Source organism: Hyperolius riggenbachi, chromosome 5 (genome assembly GCF_040937935.1).
Source record: "Hyperolius riggenbachi isolate aHypRig1 chromosome 5, aHypRig1.pri, whole genome shotgun sequence".
Lineage (NCBI taxonomy): Eukaryota > Metazoa > Chordata > Amphibia > Anura > Hyperoliidae > Hyperolius > Hyperolius riggenbachi.
This window is the reverse complement of record NC_090650.1, coordinates 412,015,879-412,043,125: the sequence shown is the minus strand read 5'-3', so window position 1 is coordinate 412,043,125 and position 27,247 is coordinate 412,015,879. Positions and strand designations below refer to the sequence as shown.

Sequence of the window (27,247 nt, the reverse complement as noted above, 5' to 3'; positions counted from 1 at the left end):
GCAAATAACTGAGCTGGGTTGAGAGAAAAAAAAAAGGGCAGAAGTGATGTTACTTTTGGCATCACAGAGAATTTAAATAGTAGGCCCCGTTCACACTACACGCGTTGCCGTCCGTGTTTTGGCAACGCGTGTGGGAAGCTGACGCACACGAACATAAAAAGTGCATAGACTTCACTGTCTGATATTCGCATTGCATGCGTTGCGGACCGATGTGGTCTTTGAACGCATGCTGCACACATTTTTTTCCTAAAATGCGCAGCTGACCCATTCACTTTCAGTGAATGGAATCAGCCACGCAACGCATGCAAACACAGATGGTGTGCGTTCGTACGCATTGCGTTCCGATCGCACGGCCATCTGCGTTTGATAATGTGAACGTGGCCTAAAGATGGGAACTGGCGGTGTGGCGGGGGCACTCGGGGGAGACAGCAGAGGAGACTCGGAGTCGCTGCAGCTGGACAGGTGATATTTACAATGAACCGCCCCCTTGTGGGGACATTTACATTTGGGAGGGGGTCCAGGGGAGCCAGGGGTCCGTTGTGTTCGTTGATCGAAATGATTCCGGCCTCAAATCGGTCAAATCACCGATCAGGCATGCTTATTGCAGCACCGATTTTCATCCGAAAAAAGACAATGAAATGAAAATCGGGCCACAATATTGCTAGATGTATGGCCAGCTTTACCATGTGATATTACTTCTTTCTTGCTTGATTTCATGCTTCTATTCCTTCTCCCTTCAATGGCATCTCTTGATCCCTGCCTGAGCTCACGCCTCCTGTCTGACTGCACACTTTTCCAAAATGTTGTCAAAATGTTTCCCTTCTTGACATCATCCCTCCCATCTGACCCTAGCCCTCTCTTGACTGACATCATCCCTCCCATCTGACCCTAGCCCTCTCTTGACTGACATGACCCCTCCCATCTGACCCTAACCTTCTCTTGACTGACATGACCCTTCACATCTGACCCTAGCCTTCTCTTGACTGACATGACCCCCTCCCATCTGACCCTAGCCTTCTCGACTGACATGACCCCTCCCATCTGACACTAGCCTTCTCTTGACTGACATGACCCCTCCCATCTGACCCTAGCTTTCACTTGACTGACATGACCCCTTCCATCTGACCCTAGCCTTCTCTTGACTGACATGACCCCTCCCATCTGACCCTAGCCTTCTCTTGACTGACATGACCCCTCCCATCTGACCTTAGCCTTCTCTTGACTGACATGACCCCTCCCATCTGACCCTAGCCTTCTCTTGACTGACATGACCCCTCCCATCTGACCTTAGCCTTCTCTTGACTGACATGACCCCTCCCATCTGACCTTAGCCTTCTCTTGACTGACATGACCCCTCCCATCTGACCCTAGCCTTCTCTTGACTTACATGACCCCTCCCATCTGACCCTAGCCTTCTCTTGACTGACATGACCCCTCCCATCTGACCCTAGCTTTCACTTGACTGACATGACCCCTCCCATCTGACCCTAGCCTTCTCTTGACTGACATGACCCCTCCCATCTGACCCTAGCCTTCTCTTGACTGACATGACCCCTCCCATCTGACCCTAGCCTTCTCTTGACTGACATGACCCCTCCCATCTGACCCTAGCCTTCTCTTGACTGACATGACCCCTCCCATCTGACCCTAGCCTTCTCTTGACTGACATGACTTCTCCTCTAACTGCCATCACCCTCTCCTGCTTGATTTTACCACTCCTCTGCCTGAATTCAATACACCTGTGAATATCATTACCCCTCCCCTACTTGACATTACTAATCCCCTGTGAGACATCGCTAACATCCTTTCTATGCCTCTACAATGCTTGATACAGCTCATCCGCTAGCCCAGTGATCTGCAAACTTGGCTCTCCAGCTGTTAAGGAACTACAAGTCCCACAATGCATTGTGGGAGTCTGGCAGCCACAGTCATGATTCATAAAGGCAAATGCATTCTTGGACTTGTAGTCCCATAACAGCTGATGAGCCAAGTTTGCAGATCACTGCACTAGCCAACACTACCACTCCCCTGCTTGATTTCACCACTCCCTTTATGGGCATTACTCCTCCACTTACCCCTCCTTATCCACTATTTCAATATTACCCCTCCTCTGCTTGATTTCACCACTCCCTTTATGGGCATTACCCCTCCTCATCCACTATTTCAATATTACCCATCCCCTGTTTAACATTACTCCGCCCATTCAACATTTTATTTATTCATTGCACTGATAAATGACAGCATGCAGCTCTCATCGGGTGTTTTGTAGGAAATAACTTCTCTCTGGGCCAATTCCCTTCTAATATTAAAGGACCACTATCATAAAAAAATTGTGAAACTTAAAATCCATATTTATGCTTACACATAAAATATACTGTACATTTGTCCCAGAATAAAAATGAAGTTTTAATTCATTTTCTGCTACGTTGCTGTCACTTACAGTAAGTAGTAAAAATATGATAGATCTGACAGGTTTTGGAGTAGTCCATCTTCTCATGGGGCATTCTCAGGGTTTTATTTTTCAAAAGCAGTTAATGAATACTTAATGAATAGCAGTTGCTCAGTCCAACTGCCAGAATACGTGCAAACATGCAGGGAGGCTAGCAGCCACATTTGTATAGATCCTTTCCTAGGTGGTGCTTTTGTAAAGAAAACACTGAGAATCCCCCATGAGGAGATGGACCTGTCTGAAACCTGTCAGATATTTATGACCTACTGTGAGCAACAGCAAGATGGGAGAAAAGTAATGTACAGTTTATTTTACTCAACGAGTAATTTACTTTGTATATGTACGTGTTTACATGTGTTTTACATGTTAAAAATGTTCACGACAGTGGTCCTTTAACCCATTAGCAGATTTAAAAGAGTTATCTCATTTGAGACAAGTACACTGCTTCTGACCTCAGTTGTCAGAACACCTTGTGCTGTAAATTATTGGAATGCTTTGATCTCTCTCTACTAGCAGAAAATATAGAAACTGAAAGCAGAATTCCTCTATTATTGTCTCACACTGCCCCCTAGTGACAAGTGGCCATAAATACCTATAATAGCAGTGCTAATTAGAAGCAAGGAAACGTAACAAATAATAAATAAAAAAATATGCTAAAATGAATTGCCCCAAGCACTTGCAAGTAAATTGCTAAAGGGTTAAAGGGGATCTCCAGTCATGTATGCCTGTTTCAAATAGTAATTTGATTTTTCTTCCTATAACCCTCTTTTCTGGCTAACCTGCCTATGGGACCATCATTACATCATTTACATTTAATATTAGGACTCACCTTTTCTAATCCTATAATAATTCCTCTCAAAGCCTCCACTCTACCTCCTGACACATATCTGAACTCTGATAAAACATTCAATCCACTGTGCTTCTGTTCGCTTATTTCAGCACCAAAATTTCCCATCAAGGCTTGAATCTAATTGGTTGGTGTTGGAGAATGTAGACAGTATAACGGCACAACATTTTTGTGAATTAATCCCACAGCATTTGTAGAACAGTAATGAGTTAAGAATTTTTAGTTCCCAAATATAGCGGTTGACATGCCAGTCAGTGGATTAACTATCCGTGGCCGTCGTCACGGTTACCTACTTCTAAACTCTCCGCGAACCGGCTTGCTTTCATCATCTTCATTAAAGGCAATGATTTGAACGGTGTAGCTCCGGTCAGGATCGAGTCTTTGAACGACGGCTCGGGTGGCATTGTTCTGTAGGTTGAGCTGGTTGGTTCTCCCACCTGAACAGAAGAAGACATTGAGTCAGACATCTCTCATCGAGGGGGGATATTGCAAGCACAGCAGGAAAACGTGCAATGCTATCACTTTTCACCAAGGCGGATTTAGTTAATAGCGGAGGTCGCAAACCGACCCCGGTCACCGTATAGAGAAAGGACTTGAGGGAGATTAATTTAACCTGTGGCGATGATTATCTATGGACTGAATGATTAACGCTACTTCCAGCTTAATCTTTTTCCCATAATCCCCTCCTAGATTCACAAAGAAAAGGAAAACCAATTTGTTTAACCCCTTCCGTGCCGGGCTAGTTAAAATCTACGCCCTGTTTATGTCAGTGTATACCTGCCAGGGTGTAGATTTCATCTTCTGCATTTGCTGCGTACACGCCACTCCTGTTGTCCACGCCCACACTGTGACACTGTAATCCGCTCGCTCTGCTGTCATGCTGACAGCAGAGCTCCAGATCTCGGCCAGCAAGCAATTTCATTGGCTCCTGACCCCGTGATGACTGTGAGCCAATCACAGTAATCACTGCTTGTACTCTTGGATAAAAAGTCTCTGGTCATTAAGAGTAGAGAAGATGTTAAAAGTGTACCAGAGCCGAAACTCAGGTACAAAATGACATACTTACCCAAGAAGAGGGAAGCCCCTGGATAATAACAAGGCTTCCCACCAGTGACATTTTGATTGGGCCCTCCCATGTTCCCACCCCTTCCCTAGCCTCCCCTTGGCATCCTCCATGGCCTTGGGGCCCATCTCACAAGGGTCATAAAACAAGTGTGGCCATCCTGATGTTCACACCCGTAACAAGTGTAGCCACAAACCACCTGATGTGAAGTATGGTCCCCTGTATGGGAGGAAGGGAAGGTTGGTAGTTGTGGCTCCAACAGCTCTGTCCCCACCTCCCTGCGATCACAGGTGCTGCTCCCCTCTAGGTACACCCCTGGGATGGTTTCACTACAGGCTCACTTTAAAGTGGACCGAAACTCAGAACTTCCTCTCTGCTCTAAAAGATGCACAACAGCATAATAACTTTTAAAGAAAAAAATTTCTTTGTTACAGCTGATACAAATCCTGCAATAAATCTGCAGTGTGTCTACTTCCTGCTTTTATGTAAGCAGGCAAAGGGTTAACATCCACACAAGTAAAGAGACGGCACACTACTGGATGCAAATCAATTGCTGTGTATTGGAACAAGTACACCACACGTTACGGAAAAAATTCTTCATCAGGTTTTAAACATCCGTCAAAGGGTTAACATCCCGTGTTTATAAATTAGCTGCTCTGCCGAGGCAGCCAGCTGACACAGCTGAGAGATCCACTTATACTTGTGATTAGTCAAAGTTGAGGGGGAATTAGACAGGCTACACTCTCTAAACACATACAGGGTGCATTTCTCTATTTGTTCCTTCTGTCCTGTGCAAGAGTTCAGGTCCACTTTAACAGCATGAGATGTTTCAGACCTTTCTTGCTGAGTTTCTTCTGCTTAGAATAAATATGTTTGGCTGCAGAATTCCCCCGCTAGGGAAGCACAATGGCGTCTCCCTCGCTCATGCCGACAATGTGGGAAGATACACCCTCGCTTGTCTGCGCTGGACTGCGGCTCTTACACAAGCGACAGGGCAATGTCAGCCTGTCTCTGCAGCCACAAGCTTGGCATGACGTTATCACACAGTTACGGCTTGTTCATTAACTAGGCTTGAATCAGATTCCTCAGTTCCATTTTCCCCCTGAATACAGAATAACAGAATGATTTTCATGGTCAATGACACAGTGATGGCCTATTCTGACTGTAGTCTAGTCGTTATATCCTTCGACGTGTTACCCAGTGTTGTACAATATATAATAGGGGCGCAAATTAAAATTGACATGGATAATGAATGCAATCTATGACATAGGAGGAGAGCAGGACCCCATTCAGCTTACTTACAGTATTGGGACTATGGTTAATTAGTAATGAAGGGTTAGGATTAAGGGGAAAATGGGTAAGTGAGTTTGAAGAAGTGAATTTTGTGATCCTGCCTGAGGCCTGGAACCCCCTACAAAGCGCTATCACTAATCGCAATCGCTAGCGTTTTCAATGAGCATTTTGTGAGCAATTTCATGAGCATTTTTTTTTTTTTTTTTAAAGTGTAAGCGCTTTGCCATTGATTGTGTAGCAATTAGCAATTTTAATTCTGATTGGTCCTTTCAATTAATTTTAATCTTTTTACAGTATGCAGTAAATTAAAAACGCTAGCAAATCGCTCTGTGTAGGTTTTGACGAGCGATTTATATACTTTACATTGCAGAAACGCTAATGCTAAAAATGCTGCATGTCCTGCGTTTGCGATTTTGGAAATCGCTCCAGTGGAATTTGGCCCATCCATTAACATTAGCTGAGCGTTTAGGGAAATCGCTAGCATTTCGAAAACCTCCCTAAATGCTCAGAAAATCGCTCTAGTGGGTTCCAGCCCTTAAGCCCTATGACAGCCGATCACGATGAATGGCTGGCGGGGGGAGCGAGGTGGAATTATAAAATTAATTAAAACAAATAGTAAAAAAAATATTTGTAAAATAAACAAATAAATATTTATACAAAAAACAAACACCTGGGGTGCGATCAGACCCCACCAACAGAGAGCTCTGTTGGTGGGGAGAAAAGAGGGGGGGGAATCACTTGTGTGCTGAGTTGTGCAGCCCTGCAGCAAGGCCTTAAAGCTGCAGTGGGCAAATAAAAAAAAATGGCCTGGTCTTTAGGGGGGGTTTAACACCGTGGTCCTCAAGTGGTTAAACAGCCAAGAAACAGCGAGTAACTGCTTGGATGAGGTTTTACTGCAGGAAAGTTCAATCTATGAAGCACAACACCCAAAGGGGGAACAGGCTTAGGTGAAGTGGAAGGCTAATATATAAATACATCTGTATTGTGTTGTTTACCATATTAAGCATGTTTTAACAAGACATATGCACAACATAAGAGGCAATCAGAATAACCTCATATGCATCACAAGTATAAAAGAGGCTGATACAACAGGGAGGCACATGGATCACAGCACTAACTAAAGTGTCCAAAAAATTAACCTGCTCAGTGGAAGAATGTAAAGTAAGTCTGATGTCCCTACATTTGGACATCAATTCCTCAGTGAACTCAGTCAAGGTCGAATGTGGCCCCGCCCACACGCAAAAAACATCATCAATATATCGAAACCATTGAAACGCATGTTGCCTAAATTGTGCTTCATGTGTTGTGCTTCATAGATTAGCCACACCTTCTTTCTACACGCTGTGTATCACACGCAGCGTGTAGTTTTGTTTACCTTTATTAGGAGTTGCGTAGTGGCCGGCGCTAAAGAGGCGCGCCTCCTTCTATATCTGCAGTTGTGAGCGGCGATATTACGCCGCTCCCACTAGCCGTAGCCAAGGCAACACGGGAAGCGGCGCTTCGGCTCCGCCCCCTCTGCATCACGCAGGCCAGTTCCCCGTCAGGTCCGCCAGATAGGCGGCCTGCTGGGAGAGATGACCGTGCGCTCCTTGGCATAGAGGCGTGCCTCTTTGACCAGCTGATAGGTAAGCGTGGGGGAAAGGGGCAGTTACATGTTTGAATTAGCCTATAGAGGACGACTAGAGCAGTTCCCCATCAGGACCGCTCTGAGGACGGACCTTATGATTGGCTTACTGAGAGAAACTGTGTACGATTGGCTATTGCTCCTCTGAGATGTGTATATAAAGCTGTGTGTGTAACATTGTGAATTAGAGGGCGTACAGCTTAGCTTGATAAAGGGGCGGCTGCCCTGAAACGTTGTTATGACAGCTGATTACTGCCAATAAAAAGAGCTTATAATCTACATAGATGGTGCCGGTTTCATCCCTACAACTTGACTGATGAGCCAATGTGCAGCTGGCTCAACTGTGGCACATCGCAGACGGTTATTGAGGAAGTGCTCCACTACTACTACTACTACTATTATACCTATTTTATAGCACAAAAGACACAAATTTGGTTTTAAAACTGCAACTGTGACAGTATGAAGAAATTATTAAAAAACAAAGCTGTAATACTGACAATATGAGACTCTTTTCTTTGCTACTAACGTTCTATTCAATATCATTACTATACATAAAATTTAATTATATCATAAGTTTTCTTTTCGCTTGAGGTTTGCTTTAAAAAGCATTTGCTAATTCTCCGCCTGAATTTTAAAAAATTACATTGCTCAAGTGAGATCACACACATAGCATTACATTAGCATGTCCTTTTGAAATTGCCAGCGCTTAGAAAAGTGCTCATAAATAAGCCCTTAGATAGATAATTTAGGGAATATTACAGATCTCCGTAACTAATCGTTTCGGGGTCTTGTTTTTTAAGGACAAACATTTCTTTCATGTGCCACCTGTGAAAGGCTTGGGTGGTTACCTGATTTTGGTGTCACGAGCAGCTTATATCCTCTCACTTTATCTTTGCTGGGCTTCCATGACACTTGCACACTGTCATGTGACACGACATGGAGTCGCAGTTTTGTGGGTGGCGCCACTGCAGAGTAAAAAAGACAAAACAAGTTATTAAGCTGTAAAAATAAGTCCCGAATGATCCTCTCCCCTTGTGAGTGACGGAGCCCAGACTCTATGGGTTACTTGTAATGCCCCTCGCACGACACTAATACGTTCCCGCATGACATACCATATACACAGGCTTGTAAACTCACACGGAGACAAGACAAGTCATGTTAGGGGTTAGAACATCGTCAGGCAAGCAACGTTGACAACACAGACTAATGGGAGGAGCCGGAGATCAACAACAAAAAACAAAACTACTTTCTTCTAACTAGCAACAATACTTAATAAAACAAAATATAGGGGTTGACTTACAAACACCTATGTTGAGTGTAATTTTGTTATCTTAAAACAGAAGGTATTTGTGATAATTCAGCTTCAAGTGAGCAACTGTGGTTTCCCATGATGCATCACTTTTATCTCTCCTGAGGCCAGTTTCACACTGCCAACCAGCATTTTTGATGCAGCGCGATTTGACGATCGCACTGCCAAAAACAGCCTCCAGTGATATACACTGTAATCTCCCTTCTGGCTGACAGCCAAAGAGGAGGGGAGGCTCTCTAGTGCTCACTTCCTGTGGCGGAAATACGAAGTGCACGGATGGGTATTTCAAGAAAATACACTTCCGCACATGCGCGCAACATGAAAACGGTTTAAAAAAAACTTGCATTGCCAAAGACTTATATAACTTCCGGTCCGCCGCACGTCGTCATGCAAGTCACCCAACAATGCATGGATGCTCTTGCAGCAGATTCTGGCGCATTGCATCCAGTGTGAAATGGATATAGGGGCTGGCCCAATATAGTTATGCCTAGAGCTCTTTTATTTTTCACAGAATTCTGAGGAAACCCTAGAGGCTGTTGTACGTGAGGATCCTAGGATATCTATGGGTACAGAAACACTCAAACTGGCCTGTCTTGCTCCAGCCATCACACAGATTACATTTTTTCCTCATTCTGGTGTGTGAATGTGGCAGGATTGCACAACCTGGATTATTTTGTCGATGGGTATCTTCAGAGGCAAGAGATCAGCAGAACAGCCAGGCAATTGGCATTATTTAAAAGTTAACAAATGTGGCATCTTCCATATCTCATTATCATGCAACAACCAAAGTCGCAACATTATTAACTAATGTCATTTTTAGATACGGCTATAATTTAAATTTGGCAACAAATAAAAATGAATCATTTAAATATAGTAAGCGGTATTTTTTTCTTTCCTTTGAAACTCGGTAGCTCTATTCTGGGCAAGACAGGACTGGAAGTGTCAGCATCAGTAGAACGCTGCCTGAAGAGTAAACTTGGCCGATAGCACTTCGTGTGTGTGTGAGGTGGTAGAAGTACCTCAAGGGGGAATGATCCAATATCGTAGCTGCGAGGTGGATAGGGCACATGTTAATGAATTCGCATAGTTTCCATGTTCCACTCACACGTATGTGCAGCTACTGCAGGCGGAATGCTGGGAGTTCCTGCGCATGAAAGGGTACGTTTGAAAAATAAGAAAAAAAGTGTGGATAAAAGGTGAGAAAAAAGCAAACCCGATGGAGTTTATGGCAGGTGTAAAGTGACACCGTCGGTTTAATTAAACCTGGAAACAGACTTTGCCGTGTGGGGAAGTTGCTGACTGTTCAAGCTGATGACTGTTAAAAGTTGCTGACTGTTTGGCCTATTTCTCGCGGGAGGCAGAAAGCGGTAAATCCACCGTCAGTTTCTCACATGCAGCCGCTGGTTGCTTGCTAGCGCTTGACACGGCAGTGGAGAAGCGTCCGTGCAATAAGTCACATCTGAGTGCAGGGCCGGCGCTACCATATAGGCAACCTGGGCAATTGTCACAGGGCCCCGAGCCAGCTGCCAGTCCACTCCAGGTCACCCCTCCAGCTTAATTCTGCTCCTTGGGGCCCCTGCAATGTCTTCGCAGAGTAGTAACAATAACAATTAGATGTGACTTTGGCTTCCAATTAAGCTGAAGTAGGATAGCGAGCAAAAAAGGTGGTAGCTGGGCCCGTTGACACCTACTAGGCCCTGGGAACCTGCTTAGCCTGCCTTGTGGATGATTGTACTCTGCAAGAGAACAGCGAGTGTTTCTATTGATTCTTGAATACATTTTCTGCTGAAATTGAATTGCGATTGAATAGATGAGGTTGTAGAGAATGCATCTCCAGCTGAAAAGAATGCCTATTATAGGGTTTGATACACCTAAAAAGTTTGTGGTGCATGCAACTGGGTTTAACCCTGAGCAATGGGTTTGTCTAACTCAGGGTTAACAAAGGTTAGCTTTCCTAAAACAGAAAGTATTTGCGATAATTCGAGTGAGCCCTGAGATGTCTCCCACAATGCATCACTGCTGAAATATGCAAATCACCTATTGTTGTCCTTGAAAGCTAAACACACCTCCAGATCTGCTGGAATGCAATGATGTGTCAGCTTGTAATTTGTACAGAGCCATAATAATCCAACATGCATACAGACTGTTTCAGATTGTTTGCTCCTCATCAGTGCATGGCATGGATTAATGTGCCTCTATGCAGTAGGGCTTGTAACACCGAGAGGTACAGACTAACCAGCAAGCTCATGGTGACCCAGAACTCATTGGAGTGTGTAAGGAGCTACAATGGTCCAAAAAGCCCCCTTACTAAGATGCTATGGAAAACAAACTCCATTTAGTTCTGGTTCACCATGAGCTTGCTGGTTAGTCTGTAACCCAGGGTTGTCAAACTCAAATACACAGTGGGCCGAAATTGAACAGCGGGACCAAGTCGTGGGCCAACCTCAATGTCAAATGGCCACCTCCATCCCCTATACAGTTCCCTGGTTCTTAGTGGTCCTCCCTCCCCTATACAATTTCTTGGAGTCTAGTTATTTACCCCCCCCCCCCCCCCCCCCCCCCACCACTATACAATTTCCTGATGTCTAGGTATTTCCCCATATGGTTTCCCTGGTGATTTTGGGTTTCCCCTCCGATATAGCTTCCCTGGTGGTCTAGAGTGGGCCCAACATAATGCAAAGTGGAGAAACCACTGGGAGGACAAATTTAATGGCTCTATGGGCCAGATTTGGTCCATTGGCCGGAGTTTGACATGCATGGTCTAACCAAAACCCTGTGGGATGAATGGCTTATCCACTTAAGATATTATTCTGAAATCTGTGACGTAAGTGAGCATTTCTAGTGTTGATGTTCTATCTTGGCACCACGTGGTTTGGATCCCGAACAACCGCATTCAGCACCATCTCAGCACAGAACAGATGGACAAGGTGCATTTCATTTGAAACCAATACTTCCTCCTTCGGAAAATATCCCTTTCAGTATAATCAGCAGTCATCAATAGAAATAAATGGCTGCTTGTACTTTGTAGCAAGTGACTTTGGCCCTGGTTTAAGAAGCATGAGCAGCGAGGTGATTGGCTGAAGTCGTCTAGCAAATCAGGATTGAATTAAAAAAAAATAGGTGGTACTGGCAGTTTAGATTTCTTAATACATCTAGTTGATTGTACTGGGTTTATTAAATATAATAAAAAATCACTGCCAGTGTGTTAATGCTGCTGGATTAATATATTAACTAATTCATCTTTTAGCAATCATCACTGTGCTCTCCTGTGACCCAGGCAAGGGTTGCAAATTTGTACCACCTCACAGCAGACAGTTTCCGATGAATTCAGTGCAAGTTTGCAGTATATCCTAGGCCTACAACTTAGGCGCTGGTTCTTCAATTAGCAAATTAAACTTTTATATTATTAGCTCGTATTCTTACTACTGTTTTTTAATACTTTTTTAAGGTATTCAAAAAGTGTTTTGGATTGTACCAGTCATAAAAAAGGGTGATGTTCAGCTCTTATCATTGAGAATCTCTTTTCTCTGGGTTCTTAAATGTCCGGAACTGCTGGGTAAACATTGTGCGGCACTACTCAGTAGCTCTGATGACTACAAGTCAGAGATATTGAACTCCAGTCCTAGAGGGCCATATCCATGCCAGGGTTTAGGATGGACTGGGACATGGAGACAGGGCCGCCATCAGAAATTTTGGGGCCCCTCACACATCATCAGGCCTGCCCCCCCTCCCTGGGCCCACCCACTGGTTGCTGTGCTCGCTCAATAGCCACCCCACCCCCATGATCATGCGCGAAGTGCGCTGTGGCGAAAAATGTGCATGGCTCTGACACTGAAGAAAGCAGCATGCACAGCGTGATGCAGCAAAAAGTGGGAGTGACCATGGCATGTTGTGGGTGGAGCCAAATACTAGCAAAATACAGGTAGTACCCGGTTAACAAAAGAGTTAGGGACTTGTAGGTCCGTTCTTATCCTTTATCTGTTCTCTTTTGTCCCCCTCTTTTCTTCCTGTGCCTCTTTTGTCCCCCTCTGTCTCACCTCAGTTTGTGCCTCTTGTGTCCCTCTGTGTGACCTCATGTTCCGTCTCATTTATTTTGCCTCTTTTGTTCGCTCTGTTCCCCCTGTGCCTCTTTTATCACCTCTTGTCCCTTTCTGTCTGAGCTCGTCCCCCTGCTCTAGCCAGATATAGGTGCCCCCATTATAGGTATCCAGGCATAGGTGCCCCTAGTATAGGTAGCCAGGTATAGGTGGTGCCCCAGTATAGGTAACCTGGTGTAGATGCCCCCAGTATAGGTAGCCTGGTATAGCTGGTGCCCCAGTATAGGCCAGAAAGATACAGGTGCCCCAGTATAGGTATTCAACTATAAGTGTTGCCCCCAGTATAGGTAGACTGGTATGGGTGGTGCACCAGTATAGGTTAGCCAGGTACAGGTGCCCCCCAGTATACGTAGCAAGCTATAGGCGCACCAGTATAAGTAGCCAAGTATAGGTGGTGCCCCAGTATAGGTAGCCAGGTACAGGTGGTGCCCTCAGTAAAGGAAGTCAAGTATAGGTGGTGACCCAGTATAGGTAGCCAGGTATAGGTGGTGCCCCAGTATAGGTAGCTAGGTATAGGTGGTTCCAGCTCCAGTATAGAAAGTCCAATGTAGCGGGCTCACTCATCTTCTCCCCACGTTCAAGCGCTGATGTCACTCTTCTCTCAGTGCTGGAACACGGTGTGCTGGTTAGTGAGCCACAGGCTCACAGCCAGCACATGCGACCCTTCCAACGCTTTGGGGTGGGGGGGTGGGGCAGGGCCCCAGAAGCCCTGGGCCCCTCACTGCAGTGTCAGTTGCCCCCCCCTGATGGATGCCCTGCATGGAGAAATGTGTTCTACTAGATAAACCATGCCTTTTCTGATTCAGTCCCATCAATTTATTTCAGCTGTGCCAAAATGTTTGAGGAACTCGGCCCTTGAGGACTGGAGTTTAAAATCCCTGCTACAAGTATTTAAAAACTTGAAACAATGAAAAAACTGCTGCTGAACTGACTCTACTCTATTTCTTGAACATAGAAAGGATAAAATAAGCAGGATGACTAGGCTCAATACACACGTGCGACGTGCAACTTATGCACAACCACCGGCACCACGATTAGATGCACAACTTGTTGTTTACATGACAAGTACGTACATACGAGCTGATCAACGACCAACTCATTTAAATATATAATTGCTGTGTGCGCACCAATAAGTCCGCATTCAAAAACAACAAGTTGTTCAAACTACTTGAACACATGTGGCCAACCTGGCACAACAAGTTGTTTACACAACAAGTAGGTACACACACGCCAACCAACTAAACAACCAACTCACTTAAATACTATGCACACAAGCTAAAACAAGCTGCACAACGCGTCCACATTCAAAAACAACAAAGTTATTCAAAAGAGTTGTACACACGTGACCAACCTGCATGACAGTTGGGCAGTTGATTCTCCGGTTAGATTGGGCAAACTGCCTGTTATCAGTTGAACGTCTTGTCTTTTGCTAGTGTACACACGCCCAACTATCAACCAACAGACCAAGTTTAGATCATAGTTGGGTGGAATAATTGCACATGTTTAACTACCTGCGGACCGACGCAGTTTAAATCTACGGCGGGCGGGTGGTGCTGCGGTTCTGACCGGACATAAACTCTACGTCCCATTCACCGCGCGCCCCCGCCTGTCCCCGCCGCTCTGACCCCGCCGCAATGTGCTGCCCTGCTGCCTCTGTGACGGCAGAGCACTGTGAGCCGGGCAGGAGCCGTTTTCATTGGCTCCTGGCCCTGTCATTCCTGTAAGCCGTTCCCATTGGCTTACATTGATTGACAGGGTCAGGAGCCAATGAAAGCGGCACCTGACCGTCGCACAGCGCTCTGCCGAGAGAGCAGCCTGCAGCGGGGACAGAGCGACGTGACCGGCGGATTTTAGCGGCGATTCGTCGGGAAGCGGCGGTTTACTGTACCAGTACCCTCTGGTCCTTAAGGGGGCAGAGGGTGCTGGTACTAAAGTGGTTAAGAGCCTTTAGGGACATAGAGCAGCAAAAACAAACACCAACCTCCCCCACACACATAAATATTAAGCACTTGAGGCTTATACACACGTCCAACGTAATGCACAGCCAACCGCACACCATGACCAACCACACAACAAGTTGTTTGCAAGACAAGTACGTATACATACACCAAACGACTCAACAACCAACTCACTTAAATACTATGCGTACAAGCTAAACAAAAAGCTGCACAACGTGTCCGCATTCAAAAACAACAACGTTTTTCAAAAGACTAGTACACCCGCAGCCAACCTGCATGATAGTTGGGCAGGTTGATCCACTGGTTGGATCTGGCAAACAACCTGTTATCGGTCGATTGGTCGTCTTGTTGTTTGCCAGCTGTACACACACCCAACTATCTTCCAACAGACCAAGTTCAGAAGATAGTTGGGCAGATTGTTTGGACGTGTGTAGGAGCCCTAACAGGGACCAGCATTCCATTAAAAAGGGCATTTTCCCCAGCTGTAGTTGTTTAATACAATATGTTTTAACCCTTTCCTCACTATAGATCCAAAAGTAAAAGAAATACTTTTTTTCCTGAAATTATTTTTTTCAAAAACAGGATAGTCTATCTATAAATTCAATGACGTAACACAAAATAACGGTTGTACATTTTATCTCATGCATTTCACAACATTTAAATAACATATTCCCACAGTTAAACCTGCTAGTCATACGAAAGGCAACATGCAAATAGTAAAATGATATAGAATAAAACACAACAAAAATCATGGCATAACAATACAACAGCTATATCCCCATCACCAACAAAGAACAAACCAATGCCCATCCCATGGACCCCATCCACCTGTTTGAACGAAGACATGTCTTGAAGACAAAATGGAAACTACAACTCCATTAATGGAAAATACTACAGTACTTGTGCCACCAGCTCAACATAACTAATAGAATGATGATAGAATTAATAAAACTGAAGAGAGTTAATAATTGGCCCAATTCGTAGAGGTAAAATAACTACCGTATATCCTCAAATATAAGTTGACCTCGTGTATAAGTCGACTCCAATATTTGAACCATCTAAAGATGGTACTTTTAATTGACTCAAGTATAAGTCTATCCATCAAAGTTAATGGCTGCACTTGGGGACCAGGAGGGGTTAATGACCACACTGCATGACTTATTGCAGCCACTAACCCCTCCTGTCCCTTTTCCTTTATCAAGAATGTGTCACTTACCACTGGGAAAATTGTGGCAAATGGGAATGTCACTAATAGTACACACATTACTCAGTGTGCTCAGTGTTGCTTGTGTATAAGTTGACCCCTTTACTTTTATTCAGCAAGTCAGACCTACATTTCTAGACTTATAGTCAAGTATATATGGTAGTTTAGGAATTAAAAAAAAAATTGTAACAATATTTTGAATAAATTAATCTGTAGAACAACACATTAACCATAATAATTATTTATTTTGTACTTTGAATTTAAAATTGTACATTTTTATTTTTAGTTATGTAAAAGCTGTATGAATGGCACAGAAGCACAGACAACTAACATTTACATCTACACATAAATAATAATTTGGATTACTGGCGAGTTCACCAACCTGCACTTAAAGTCTTTATATCAGTGTTCACTTAGTCTCTGTGGAGCAAAATCTAATTTCTTATTGTAAATTATCAATACAATGAAGGAAAAAAAAAACCACATAAATATGTAAAAAATGAATAACAATAAAAATGTACCGGTATATCAAAATTATAAGAGAACACAAATAAGACAGAATATAAATGGCATCTGAAAAAGATAAACGAAAAACCAAACAGACTAAAAATATAAAAATTATTATTACAAAATTATTATGATCAAGTTAAAAACGAATACAGTGTGAACAGATAAATAAAAAAAAATATTATTGATAAACAAAAAAACAACAGCAATACAAATTGATGAACAAAACAAATAATAATATAATTTAATATAGATTAAAGAAGAGGTCAGATTTTTTTTTTTCAAGGAACATCTTCCTTCACAACCTAGATTGTCAGGAGTCTTTTTTTAAAGAAGATTGATACATATTTTGATATACACTGTTGAGTCCATGGCTTGATCCCCTCAGCACTTTACACATTTTCCTGCATTCAGCTTTCAAGATGAAGGAATGGTATTCCGAGTCATGTCCAGACCTGAAGGACGTCTGTCCAGATGGCCTTGCGGAACATATTTTGAATATACATTGCACAGTTATGGCGTCCACACAACAATTAGGAACTTGAGAACACGTTGCAATGAAAGAACATGCATTGGCCAAATACCTCAGAGCTCCAACCCAGAAGAAAAATTATATTTTGGAAATTACTGAGTAGTGACGTAGAAGGGAAACACCTGACTTGGAGACATACTATGAAATGTGGAATAAACAAAACCAGCTATGACGATGTTCCCGGGGTCTTCTGATTTATATATCGATGTATGCTTCTAGCTGCTCGTGCATCGCTTTACAGTAAAATGGAGGTCCCCGGATCTTGATATTACTCTAGTTAAACAACATTTGGATATATTAATGCTTATGGACAAGGTTTTCTATCCCAGTGTGAAAAAACCTTGACCGTTTCAATAAAATTTGGGAGGAGCGGATGTCGTACAAGGGCAATTGAGAGAACTCTCCTTGTCAGGCTTTCCGGTTAATTTTTCTTGCAGGCCTCGGGACTGATATGTGCTTTAATAGCTTTATTTACTCTTGATTTGTCAGTGGCGTAACAATAGACCCTGCAGTAGGCCCTGTGGGGGGAGAATTTTATTTTCCCTGTCTAGAGAAACTGACAACTAAAGGCCCATACTCACCCTCAACATCGGTCTTTTATGCAGCACAATTAACAACTTTTGTTGTGAAACAAGTTGAACAACCCAAAAAATGCTATTGTTCAAAGAACTGATAAGACTGGTAAGACGTCAATCCAACTGTTTATCAGTCTTATCAGTTCTTTGAACAATAGCAAGCAACTTTTTTTTGGTTGTTCAACTTGTTTCACAACAAAAGTTGTTCAACAATTGTGCTGCATAAAAGACCGATGTTGAGCGTGTGGCTTAAGGGCACGGAGAGAAAAAAAATTCAGCTCTCAGCAAAATTGTTCTAATGACTGCATCTGCTCAGCCACTGATAAGGAATCATACAAAGTTTTGCAGACAAAGGGCTAGATTCACTAAGCCAAATAGCGTGCCTTATCTGAGTTAACATGCACTATCAGAGATAACACGCCTTATCCGAGTTAACACGCCTTATCAGAGATAACACGCCTTATCAAAGTTAACACACCTTATCAGAGTAGCATCGTGAGCGCTACGAACCAGCAGGGGCTCAGGGTAGGACGAGTGGAGCTCTCGTCATTGCCAATTAGCAGGCATAAGTTCGTAGCGCTCGTTATGCTACTCTGATAAGCTGCGTTAACTTTGATAAGGCGTGTTATCTCTGATAAGTCGTGTTAACTTGGATAAGCTGTGTTATCTCTGATAAAGCGTATTAACTCGGATAAAGCATGCTATCTGTCTTAGTGAATCAAGCCCAAAGATTTGTAAACAGTCCTTATTCAGTGTTCCGCAGGGCCTTGTGTACAGCACTCTGCCCCCAACCTCTCTACCCCTCCCGAAGTGCTGAGGCTGGGAGCACACTCGTCTGGTGGTTTCTCTGTATGTGTTTTCTGCACACCATGTGGGTCTGTATGTGTGAAAATATGCACTTTTTTTTATCACAGAAGCTAATGTAATTGATAGAGAAAATGCGTACAGTACATCACTGCTGTTTTTATCTGCATGGGGAAAGCTGCATTCAACTGAGCACTAGCCAATTGAAGAACATTGAACAATTGCTTTTCAGTTTACCTATGCAGAAAGCAAGGGGGCCCCTCCAAAGTTTTGCAGGAAGGTCCAGTGATTTCTAGTTACGCCCCTGGCCCTCCTCTACATGGCCTCATACAAATTTGCTGAGACCAACCAGGAAAAGAAGGGGAAAGTAATATAAGAAAAGTGAACAAAAAAAAGAAAACTGAAAGGAAAAGAAATGAGAAAGAAAGAAAGAGAAAAATAAGAAAAGGAAAAAGAGGGGATCAAAACAATAAAAAAAGGGGGAAACAAACAGCTAATATGAAATTTAAAGGGTACTGAAGCAAAATGTAACACAATGTGATAAAAGTGTATGTAATGTCCCAATTCTAACTTGTGCTCCTTTTTTCTCACTGCAAGGGTTAAGACTGTAGAATTCTGTGCAGCGACTAAACAGTCCTGATTGCAGAAAAAAAGATCAGAAGAATAATTGAAGATTTGCCTATATGGGAGCTGAAAAGCATAGAAAGACTGTTGTCGTTCACCTCACACAACAAAAACTTTAAAGCAATCTGAAGTGAGTAAAAAACAGATACAGTACCTATGAAGAGGGAAGGATCTGGGTCCTATAGGCAGTGTTCCCCAACCCTGTCCTCAAGGCCCACCAACAGTGCATGTTTTGTGGAAATCCAAAGAGGTAGTTAATCAGCTCTGCTGAGACACTAATTACCTTGCCTGTTAACCTCCCTGGCGGTCTATTAAGATCGCCAGGGCGGCTGCGGGAGGGTTTTTTTTAATTAAAAAAAAAAACTGTTTCATGCAGCCAACTGAAAGTTGGCTGCATGAAAGCCCACTAGAGGGCGCTCCGGAGGCGTTCTTCCGATCGCCTCCGGCGCCCAGAATAAACAAGGAAGGCCGCAATGAGCAGCCTTCCTTGTTTTGCTTACATCGTCGCCATAGCGACGAGCGGAGTGACATCATGGACGTCAGCCGACGTCCTGACGTCAGCCGCCTCCAATCCAGCCCTTAGCGCTGGCCGGAACTTTTGTTCCGGCTGCGCAGGGCTCGGGCGGCTGGGGGGACCCTCTTTTGCCGCTGTTCGCGGCGGATCGCCGCAGAGCGGCGGCGATCAGGCAGCACACGCGGCTGGCAAAGTGCCGGCTGCGTGTGCTGCTTTTTATTTCGCTCAAATCGGCCCAGCAGGGCCTGAGCGGCGACCTCCGGCGGTGATGGACGTGTATAGTCGTCCATACCGCTGAGGAGGTTAATGTTTGTGGTTTTCTGCAAAATATGTACTGTTGGTAGGCCTTGAGGACAGGGTTGAGGAACTATGCTATAGAGCCTTCCTCTCACACGTTAGCAGTATTTGACCGATGGGTCGAATATTGCTCTGTGCTGCCACCGAAGGCTTCAGGATCCCGAGTGCTCCTGAAGATGGGCGTACACGAGCGCCTGAACAGCGCAGAGACGCCCATCTTCAGGAACACTCGGGATCCCAAAGTGGCGTGAGATTGAATCGGGGGTGACAGCGGTGGAACGAGGGGACCGTAAGAGGAACGGGTAGGTTCTATAGGACCCAGAGCCTTCCCTATCCATAGGTATTTGTTTTTGTTTTTTTTGGGGGGGGGGGGTTCACTTCAGACTTGCTTTAAACCAACGTTTTAAATTTTTAAATACAAAATAAGACTATTGCCTTCCAGTAAAGTCCTAATTAGTATTAGGACTATGAGTACAAATGTTTATCTCATCAATTTGTTTTCACTTCAGGTTTGCTATAAACTGCAATAGACCACAGAAACTTTACTGCAAACAAAGCTATTTATAAGCTCTCCTTACAAACCAGATTCCACAAATAATTTAGTTTGCACAGCAACAGTTCTATTTAGAAGAAATTCATCTCTTTCACCATCAAGACTCTTGGTGTGTCTCTGTGAAGTAGACAACACTGCCTTAGTGCCAGTCCAGGCCAGCAAGGTGAGATGATACTGTGAACTCAAATCAATGTTTAGTGGTGACAAGGACTGGTTTTGTGTAAAGGTCATCTCTAGGCCACAGCCCATGGCATCTGCCATCTAAGGGGGAAGTTTGAACTTGATGGAGGGTGGCTGTATTTGGCAGATCTTACTGCAAGTAGAAGAGGAAAGCTGAAAATGGGGAGCTATATATAGGAGAGGGGCTACACAAGGAAGAGAGGAATTGCCGTACACAGAAGTGGCAGCTACATATGGAAAGTCAGGAGGGGACTGCAGCTTGGGAAAGGTGGGACACACTTTTGCTCTGCATCGGCAGGGCTTTTGTACATCTAAATGGAAGCAGGCTATTCCTGTGCATGGGAGGGCCTTAAGTATGAAGGGGTGGGGTTTCTATGCAGTAAACAGGTGTTGCACACAGAAACATGTCTCAGCACAAGAAAGTTGGCCTATGGGGCAAATTTTGGCATTGGTTACAACCAGTGAGGTCTATCACTAAGGCCTGCCAAGGAATGGTATTCCTGGCTGAAATGTGACTTGAGCAGGAATGTAACCATTAACCCCACTCACTTCCTCTTTATTGCATCTTATTGTGTAAGCTAGCAGTGAGAAGGTTGCCAGAACAAAAGGCATTGTGTCTGTATTGCAAATTCCATCTGCACAGAATTATGGAAAATGCTGAGATGTCGCTTAAGCGGCAAATGACAACAAGTGGACACAGGACACAAACAGAAAACGCTGGGGACACAGAGAATCAATGTTTTTCCTACTAAAAGATGGGATAAACTTTGCGCTAATCAGTGAAAACTACACATGCCAATGGTAGGGAGGGTAGAGGGTAGTTCACTGCAGTATGTTTCACCAATGGTGAACTTCCATCCCATAATGCTCAGCGTGACCTTTAGCCTGAAGTCAGCGGGCAAACCAGGATGGGTTTGCTGAGGTGACTGCTGAGCATTATGGGGCGAAAGACAAACTTTATCTGCACTGCCTAAACGGAGCAGACATTCCTGTGACCTGCTGCCCTACTTATATCCAACCAGAAGGGGAATAACTTCAAATCATGGGGCCCCTTAACGAAACTTTAATGGGCGTCCACTTCCTACGTTACTAATCCCTCTACCCCCTCCCCCTTCCCCCGCATGGGTCACGAACCTACTGCAGGCATCATAGTCTTTCCTTACACAAAAACAAGAGTGGCCTATCTAACCCTCCCCTCCCACTGCTCCCCCACAATTCCTTAGCAAGTGTGGCCATCATTTGGGCCGGTTATAGTTACAATGGGGTCTCTAGGCTGAATTAACCTGGTGGAACCCCTGCCAGACCCCCGGGACCCCAAGCTGGCTGCCTGGCCCCCCAGGCTTCCCCCCAACTTTACTATGGTCTCCGGGACCCCTGCAGAGTTTTTGTTAGTCTAGAGACTCAGGTGTCCCAACTAGTGGGCTACTCTATTAGTACACGGCTACATGCATTACCGTTTTCATCCTCTCAGGGGCGCCTCTCTTCTGTGACCTGGAGCATCTTATTATGTAATATGGCGCCAGGTCACTGAGAAGATGTAGCCAGTGGGGGATGAAGACAGGAACGCATGGGCCCCGGACTAATGGAAGAGTCCGCCAAACGTGAGTTGCTACACTGCAACAGTCTAACAGGAGACTGTTAGACAGCGGTTTGCCGTCTATTTACTTAGTACAGCGCTGCGATCTACAGCAGCGATGTACTGGGGACAGCCGTGTGACACAGCTGTCCCCTGGGGGAGACAGGGGTGATCGGCTGTCATAGGTTAATGACTATGACAGCTGATCATGGCGATTGGCTGGTGGGGGGGAGGGAGTGAGGGACGGGTACAAATATAAATAAAAAAATAGTAAAATGTAATAGAAAAATAAAGAAATAAATATTTACTTAAAAAAATAAACATTGGGGGAGCGATCAGACCCCACCAACAGAGAGCTCTGTTGGTGGGGAGAAGAGGGGGTGGGGAATCACTTGTGTGCTGAGTTGTGCGGCCCTGCAGCAAGGCCTTAAAGCTGCAGTGGCCCAATTTGAGAAAAATGACCTGGTCTTTAGGGGGGTTTAACACTGTGGTCCTCAAGTGGTTAAACTGAAAATGGATTTTAATAGTTGCTTATGGGAGCTACCTGGGTGGCACACAGGCAATCCCAATAAAAATGAAGCTGAGCCCGACCAGCTTGTTGTGCAAATCTCCTTATCTTCCCGCCGGAGGTAACGGCTTAATCTGCCGCCCGCATACATGACCGCTTTTCATAAAACCTGTCTGTACGAGAATCACCAACCGCAGCCAAGAGCTGCGTGATTTATCATTTGTAATAATGTCACCCAAGACTCCGGGTGCTTCTGCTCACCTTAAAGCACCTGGTGTAAAAAAAGAGGATTTGGCAAACACTCCTGAGCCCACTGAATGGTGCATCCCCTGGAGCAGCGACAGACAAGCGGCGCTGACAGCTACGGCGGGATCCGGGGCCCACCGCTTCATTCAGCTGCAGCTAAGGCAAACATTTAAAGGGCAACTCTACATCAACTATAATAAATGCCATCAACACACAAGGCATCATGTAACTGATACCATCAATATAAGTTTACATGTTCAGACTGCAGCTATTACCTGTTTTAGAAAACTGCTGAAAACCATTACAAACAGGAAATTAGTATTACAGCTACCCAGAGTTCTCCTTTCTCTGTCTCTTGGCTCATAAGTCAGCACAAAGCAGGAAACAAAACAGCATCATTTTGATACAACGTGCGTCACTAACTCCAATAACGCATTTAATCTACAGTAAGGAGAGATCCTACACAGCCAGAGGTTGGCTGGGTATGTATACAAGAAGTAAGGATGTAATGCATTCCCATATAGCAAAGACACTAGGAAGGTTGGTGCAGTAGATTACTGATAATACGTATATCTGTAATGTCTCGACAAATATACATCTCCTGTTCTCACGCTAACCTTCCCCTATTTCTCCACTCGTAACTCTAACTTTCCCACTCTCCACTCCTAACACTAACCTCTGCCCTCTCCACTCCCAACATTAACCTTCCCTCTCCACTCCTAACACTAACCTTCCCCCTCTCCACTATTAACACTAACTGATGCCCTCTCCACTCCTAACACTAACCTCTGCTTTCTCCATTCCCAACACTAACCTTCCCTCTTTCCACTCCTAACACTAACTGATGCCCTCTCCACTCCTAACACTAACCTTCCTCCTCTCCACTCCTAACACTAACCTCCTCCTCTCCACTCCTAACACTAACCTCTGCCCTCTCCACTCCCAACACTAACTTTCCCCCTCTCCACTCCTAACACTAACTGATGCCCTCTCCACTCCTAACACTAACCTTCCCCCTCTCCACTCCTAACACTAACCTTCCTCCTCTCCACTCCTAACACTAACCTAAGCCCTCTCCACTCCCAACACTAATCTTCCCCCTCCCACTCCTAACACTAACCTTCCTCCTCTCCACTCCTAACACTAACCTTCCCCCTCTCCACTCCTAACACTAACTGATGCCCTCTCCACTCCCAACACTAACCTTCCTCCTCTCCACTCCTAACACTAACCTCAGCCTTCTCCACTCCCAACACTAACCTTCCCCCTCTCCACTCCTAACACTAACTGATGCCCTCTCCACTCCTAACACTAACCTTCCTCCTCTCCACTCCTAACACTAACCTCTGCCCTCTCCACTCCTAACACTAACCTTCCCCCTCTCCACTCCTAACACTAACCTTCCTGCTCTCCACTCCTAACACTAACCTTCCTCCTCTCCACTCCTAACACTAACCTTCCTCCTCTCCACTCCTAACACTAACCTCTGCCCTCTCCACTCCCAACACTAATCTTCCCCCTCTCCACTGTTAACACTAACTGATTCCCTCTCCACTCCTAACACTAACCTCCCTCCTCTCCACTCCTAACACTAACCTCAGCCCTCTCCACTCCCAACACTAACCTTCCCCCTCTCCACTCCTAACACTAACTGATGCCCTCTCCACTCCTAACACTAACCTTCCTCCTCTCCACTCCTAACACTAACCTCAGCCCTCTCCACTCCCAACACTAACCTTCCTCCTCTCCACTCCTAACACTAACCTCAGCCCTCTCCACTCCCAACACTAACCTTCCCCCTCTCCACTCCTAACACTAACTGATGCCCTCTCCACTCCTAACACTAACCTTCCTCCTCTCCACTCCTAACACTAACCTCTGCCCTCTCCACTCCTAACACTAACCTTCCTCCTCTCCACTCCTAACACTAACCTCCACCTCTCCACTCCTAACACTAACCTCTGCCCTCTCCACTTCCAACACTAATCTTCCCCCTCTCCACTCCTAACACTAACTGATGCCCTCTCCACTCCTAACATTAACCTTCCCCCTCTCCACTCCTAACACTAACCTTCCCCCTCTCACTCCTAACACTAACCTTCCCCCTCTCACTCCTAACACTAACCTTCCCCCTCTCCACTCCTAACATGAGCCTACCCTTCTCCACTCCTAACACTAACCTACACCTCTTCACTCTTAACACTAACCTCCACTCTCCACTCCTAACACTAACTGATGCCCTCTCCACTCCTAACACTAACTGATGCCCTCTCCACTCCTAACACTAACTGATGCCCTCTCCACTCCTAACACTAACCTCCACCTCTCCGCTCCTAACACTACCCTACACCTTTTCACTCCAAGAGTGAACCTCTCCCCTCTTACACTAATCACCATATAGCCAAACTCATTAGTGATTCATATAGCGCCAGCATTTTCCATGGCGCTGTGATTGCCAATCATTATTCCCATCCCTGTGGCTGAATGTGCCCTTCAATATGATTGCCAATGCGGCTGCGCTACCTTGCTGAGTCCCCGTGCTAATTGTACGGGCCGGCACCATATCTGAACACCTGACACCCCCATAGCCATCCCATATAAAAGTATTTGTCATGCTGAATAAGCAGTTCTGAGCTGACTGGTGATTCGATTGTTTTGGGCCCATCAGAATTTAAATTTTCACACAACACGATAAGAATAATCTGATTGAAAAATATGATCATTTACTAAAAATTGTGCCAGTAAGGGCCCGTTTCCACTTGTGCGGTGCGGAATTGCCGCTGACGAAATCGCATGCGAGTGCGATTCCGCATGCGTATTTTACTGCGATTTCACATAGGTTAGAATTTATGCGATTTTAACCATGTCACTGCCTGTGTGATTTAAAATTAGTTTCTATGTGAAATCGCGGTAAAATACCTATGCCAAAACCGCATATTCCCCTATTAAATACATTAGCGGCAATTCACATGGAGCTTGATTCACAAAGTGGTGCTAACCTACTTAGCACGTCTAAAGTCTTTAGACGTGCTAACCAGGGTGCTAAGTAGGTTAGCACCGGATTTCTCAATCAGATCGTGCGCTAACTTTGCGCGCGCAAAGTTTTACGCGTGCAAAGTTTTATGCGCGCTAAATCCCATAGGCTTTAATGGGCACTTCGCGCGGAGCGCCCTGCGCTCTGTGCAGTGCGCGTGTAAAGTTTTACGCGCAAAAAGCTTGTTTAGACGTGCTAAGGGGGTTTTCACAGGCGTGCTAACAGTTAGCACCGCTTTGTGAATCAAGCCCATAGAGGTGTGCGGGGTGCGAATTCTGACGACTCTTCCGTGCAGATTTCTCCCGCACAGAAAACGCTCAGGATTACTGAAAGTGGAAACAGGGTCATCCACTTGTATTGGCTATGCAAGTCCGCATGCGGACAACGCATGCGGATTCGCGATAGTGGAAACGTGCCCTAAGGGAAACCTTATGGGATGTCATTTCTGATCAATTGTAAAATTGTATGGTGTTTACCAGCTATTATTGACAATGCTACAATGATCTACCTCTTTCGGCTAATCTTCTGAATTTCCCAAGCTTAGCAGTAACCGGAGTAACTGCAGGGTGTGGGGGCTGCCTATCCCCAATACTAAGTGCCTACACACTGTTATTCCACATACTGTAATCCAGGAACTCACACAGAGCTCCATACATTCAGGAACGTCCCATCTCCGGCAACGAGAAAACACGACTCGCCCCAACGTAAATATTAATTCTACCCAGTCTGCAGCGCCGCAGCATTTAACAAGGCAATAAACTGCTATTTCAGCCCTGGGCTGCCTCTGTTTAAAAGGGGGATTTGAGGCTTGTGGAAACCTGCCCAGTTCTAGAGCAGAACTCTAAGGGGGGGGGGGGGGGGATGGAAAGAAAGACATATGGGAAATGTCTCTCCTGCCAATCAGTATGCAAATCCATCCAGCTAGCCTTGTCAAAGAGAACATGAGGTGAGACAGATATGGAGGCTGCCATATTTATTTCCTTTTAAACAATACCAGTTGCCTGGCAGTCCTCCTGATCCTCTGCCTCTAATACTTTTAGCCACAGACCCTGAACAAGCATGCAGCAGATCAGGTACTCTGGCTCAGCTTACTGCATTAGCCATTTGCTTGTTCCCAGGTTTTGACTCAGACACCACTTATGCCAGAAGATCAAAAGGGCTGCCAGGCAACTGGCATTGTTCACAAGGAAATAAATATGGCAGCTTCCATATCCCTCTCACCTCGAGTTCACTTTAAGGCACATACCCACGAGACAACTTTTCGCTTGATTTTTCCCATGACCAGCGATTTCTTGCACGACGAGCAATTGTTTCCATGATTTTGTGCACGGTTAAACAAACAATCTTTTTTGTGGCGTGCTATGATTACTACAGTCATTGTGAATGAGATCTTTAACTACCTGAAGACTGCGTCACGCCAATGGGCGTGGACGCGGCAGCAGCCCCAGGACCG

At 45.0% G+C, this 27,247-nt stretch overlaps 1 protein-coding gene across 5 annotated transcripts in view; it reads right to left on the bottom strand.

Annotated features, from left to right (window-relative positions):
• Positions 1-27,247, bottom strand: part of COL14A1 (collagen type XIV alpha 1 chain) — a 430,812-nt gene that overhangs the window by 213,492 nt on the left and 190,073 nt on the right. For 4 of the 5 annotated variants that reach the window (XM_068237960.1, XM_068237961.1, XM_068237962.1 and 1 more), the window contains 2 exons: positions 8,125-8,241; positions 3,590-3,733 (listed from right to left, as the gene is read on the bottom strand). The exons of the other annotated variant lie outside the window; for it this stretch is intronic. In XM_068237960.1, the coding sequence (XP_068094061.1) occupies positions 3,590-3,733; positions 8,125-8,241 (261 nt within the window). The remainder of the gene's footprint in view (positions 1-3,589; positions 3,734-8,124; positions 8,242-27,247) is intronic. 5 annotated transcript variants of the gene reach the window in all.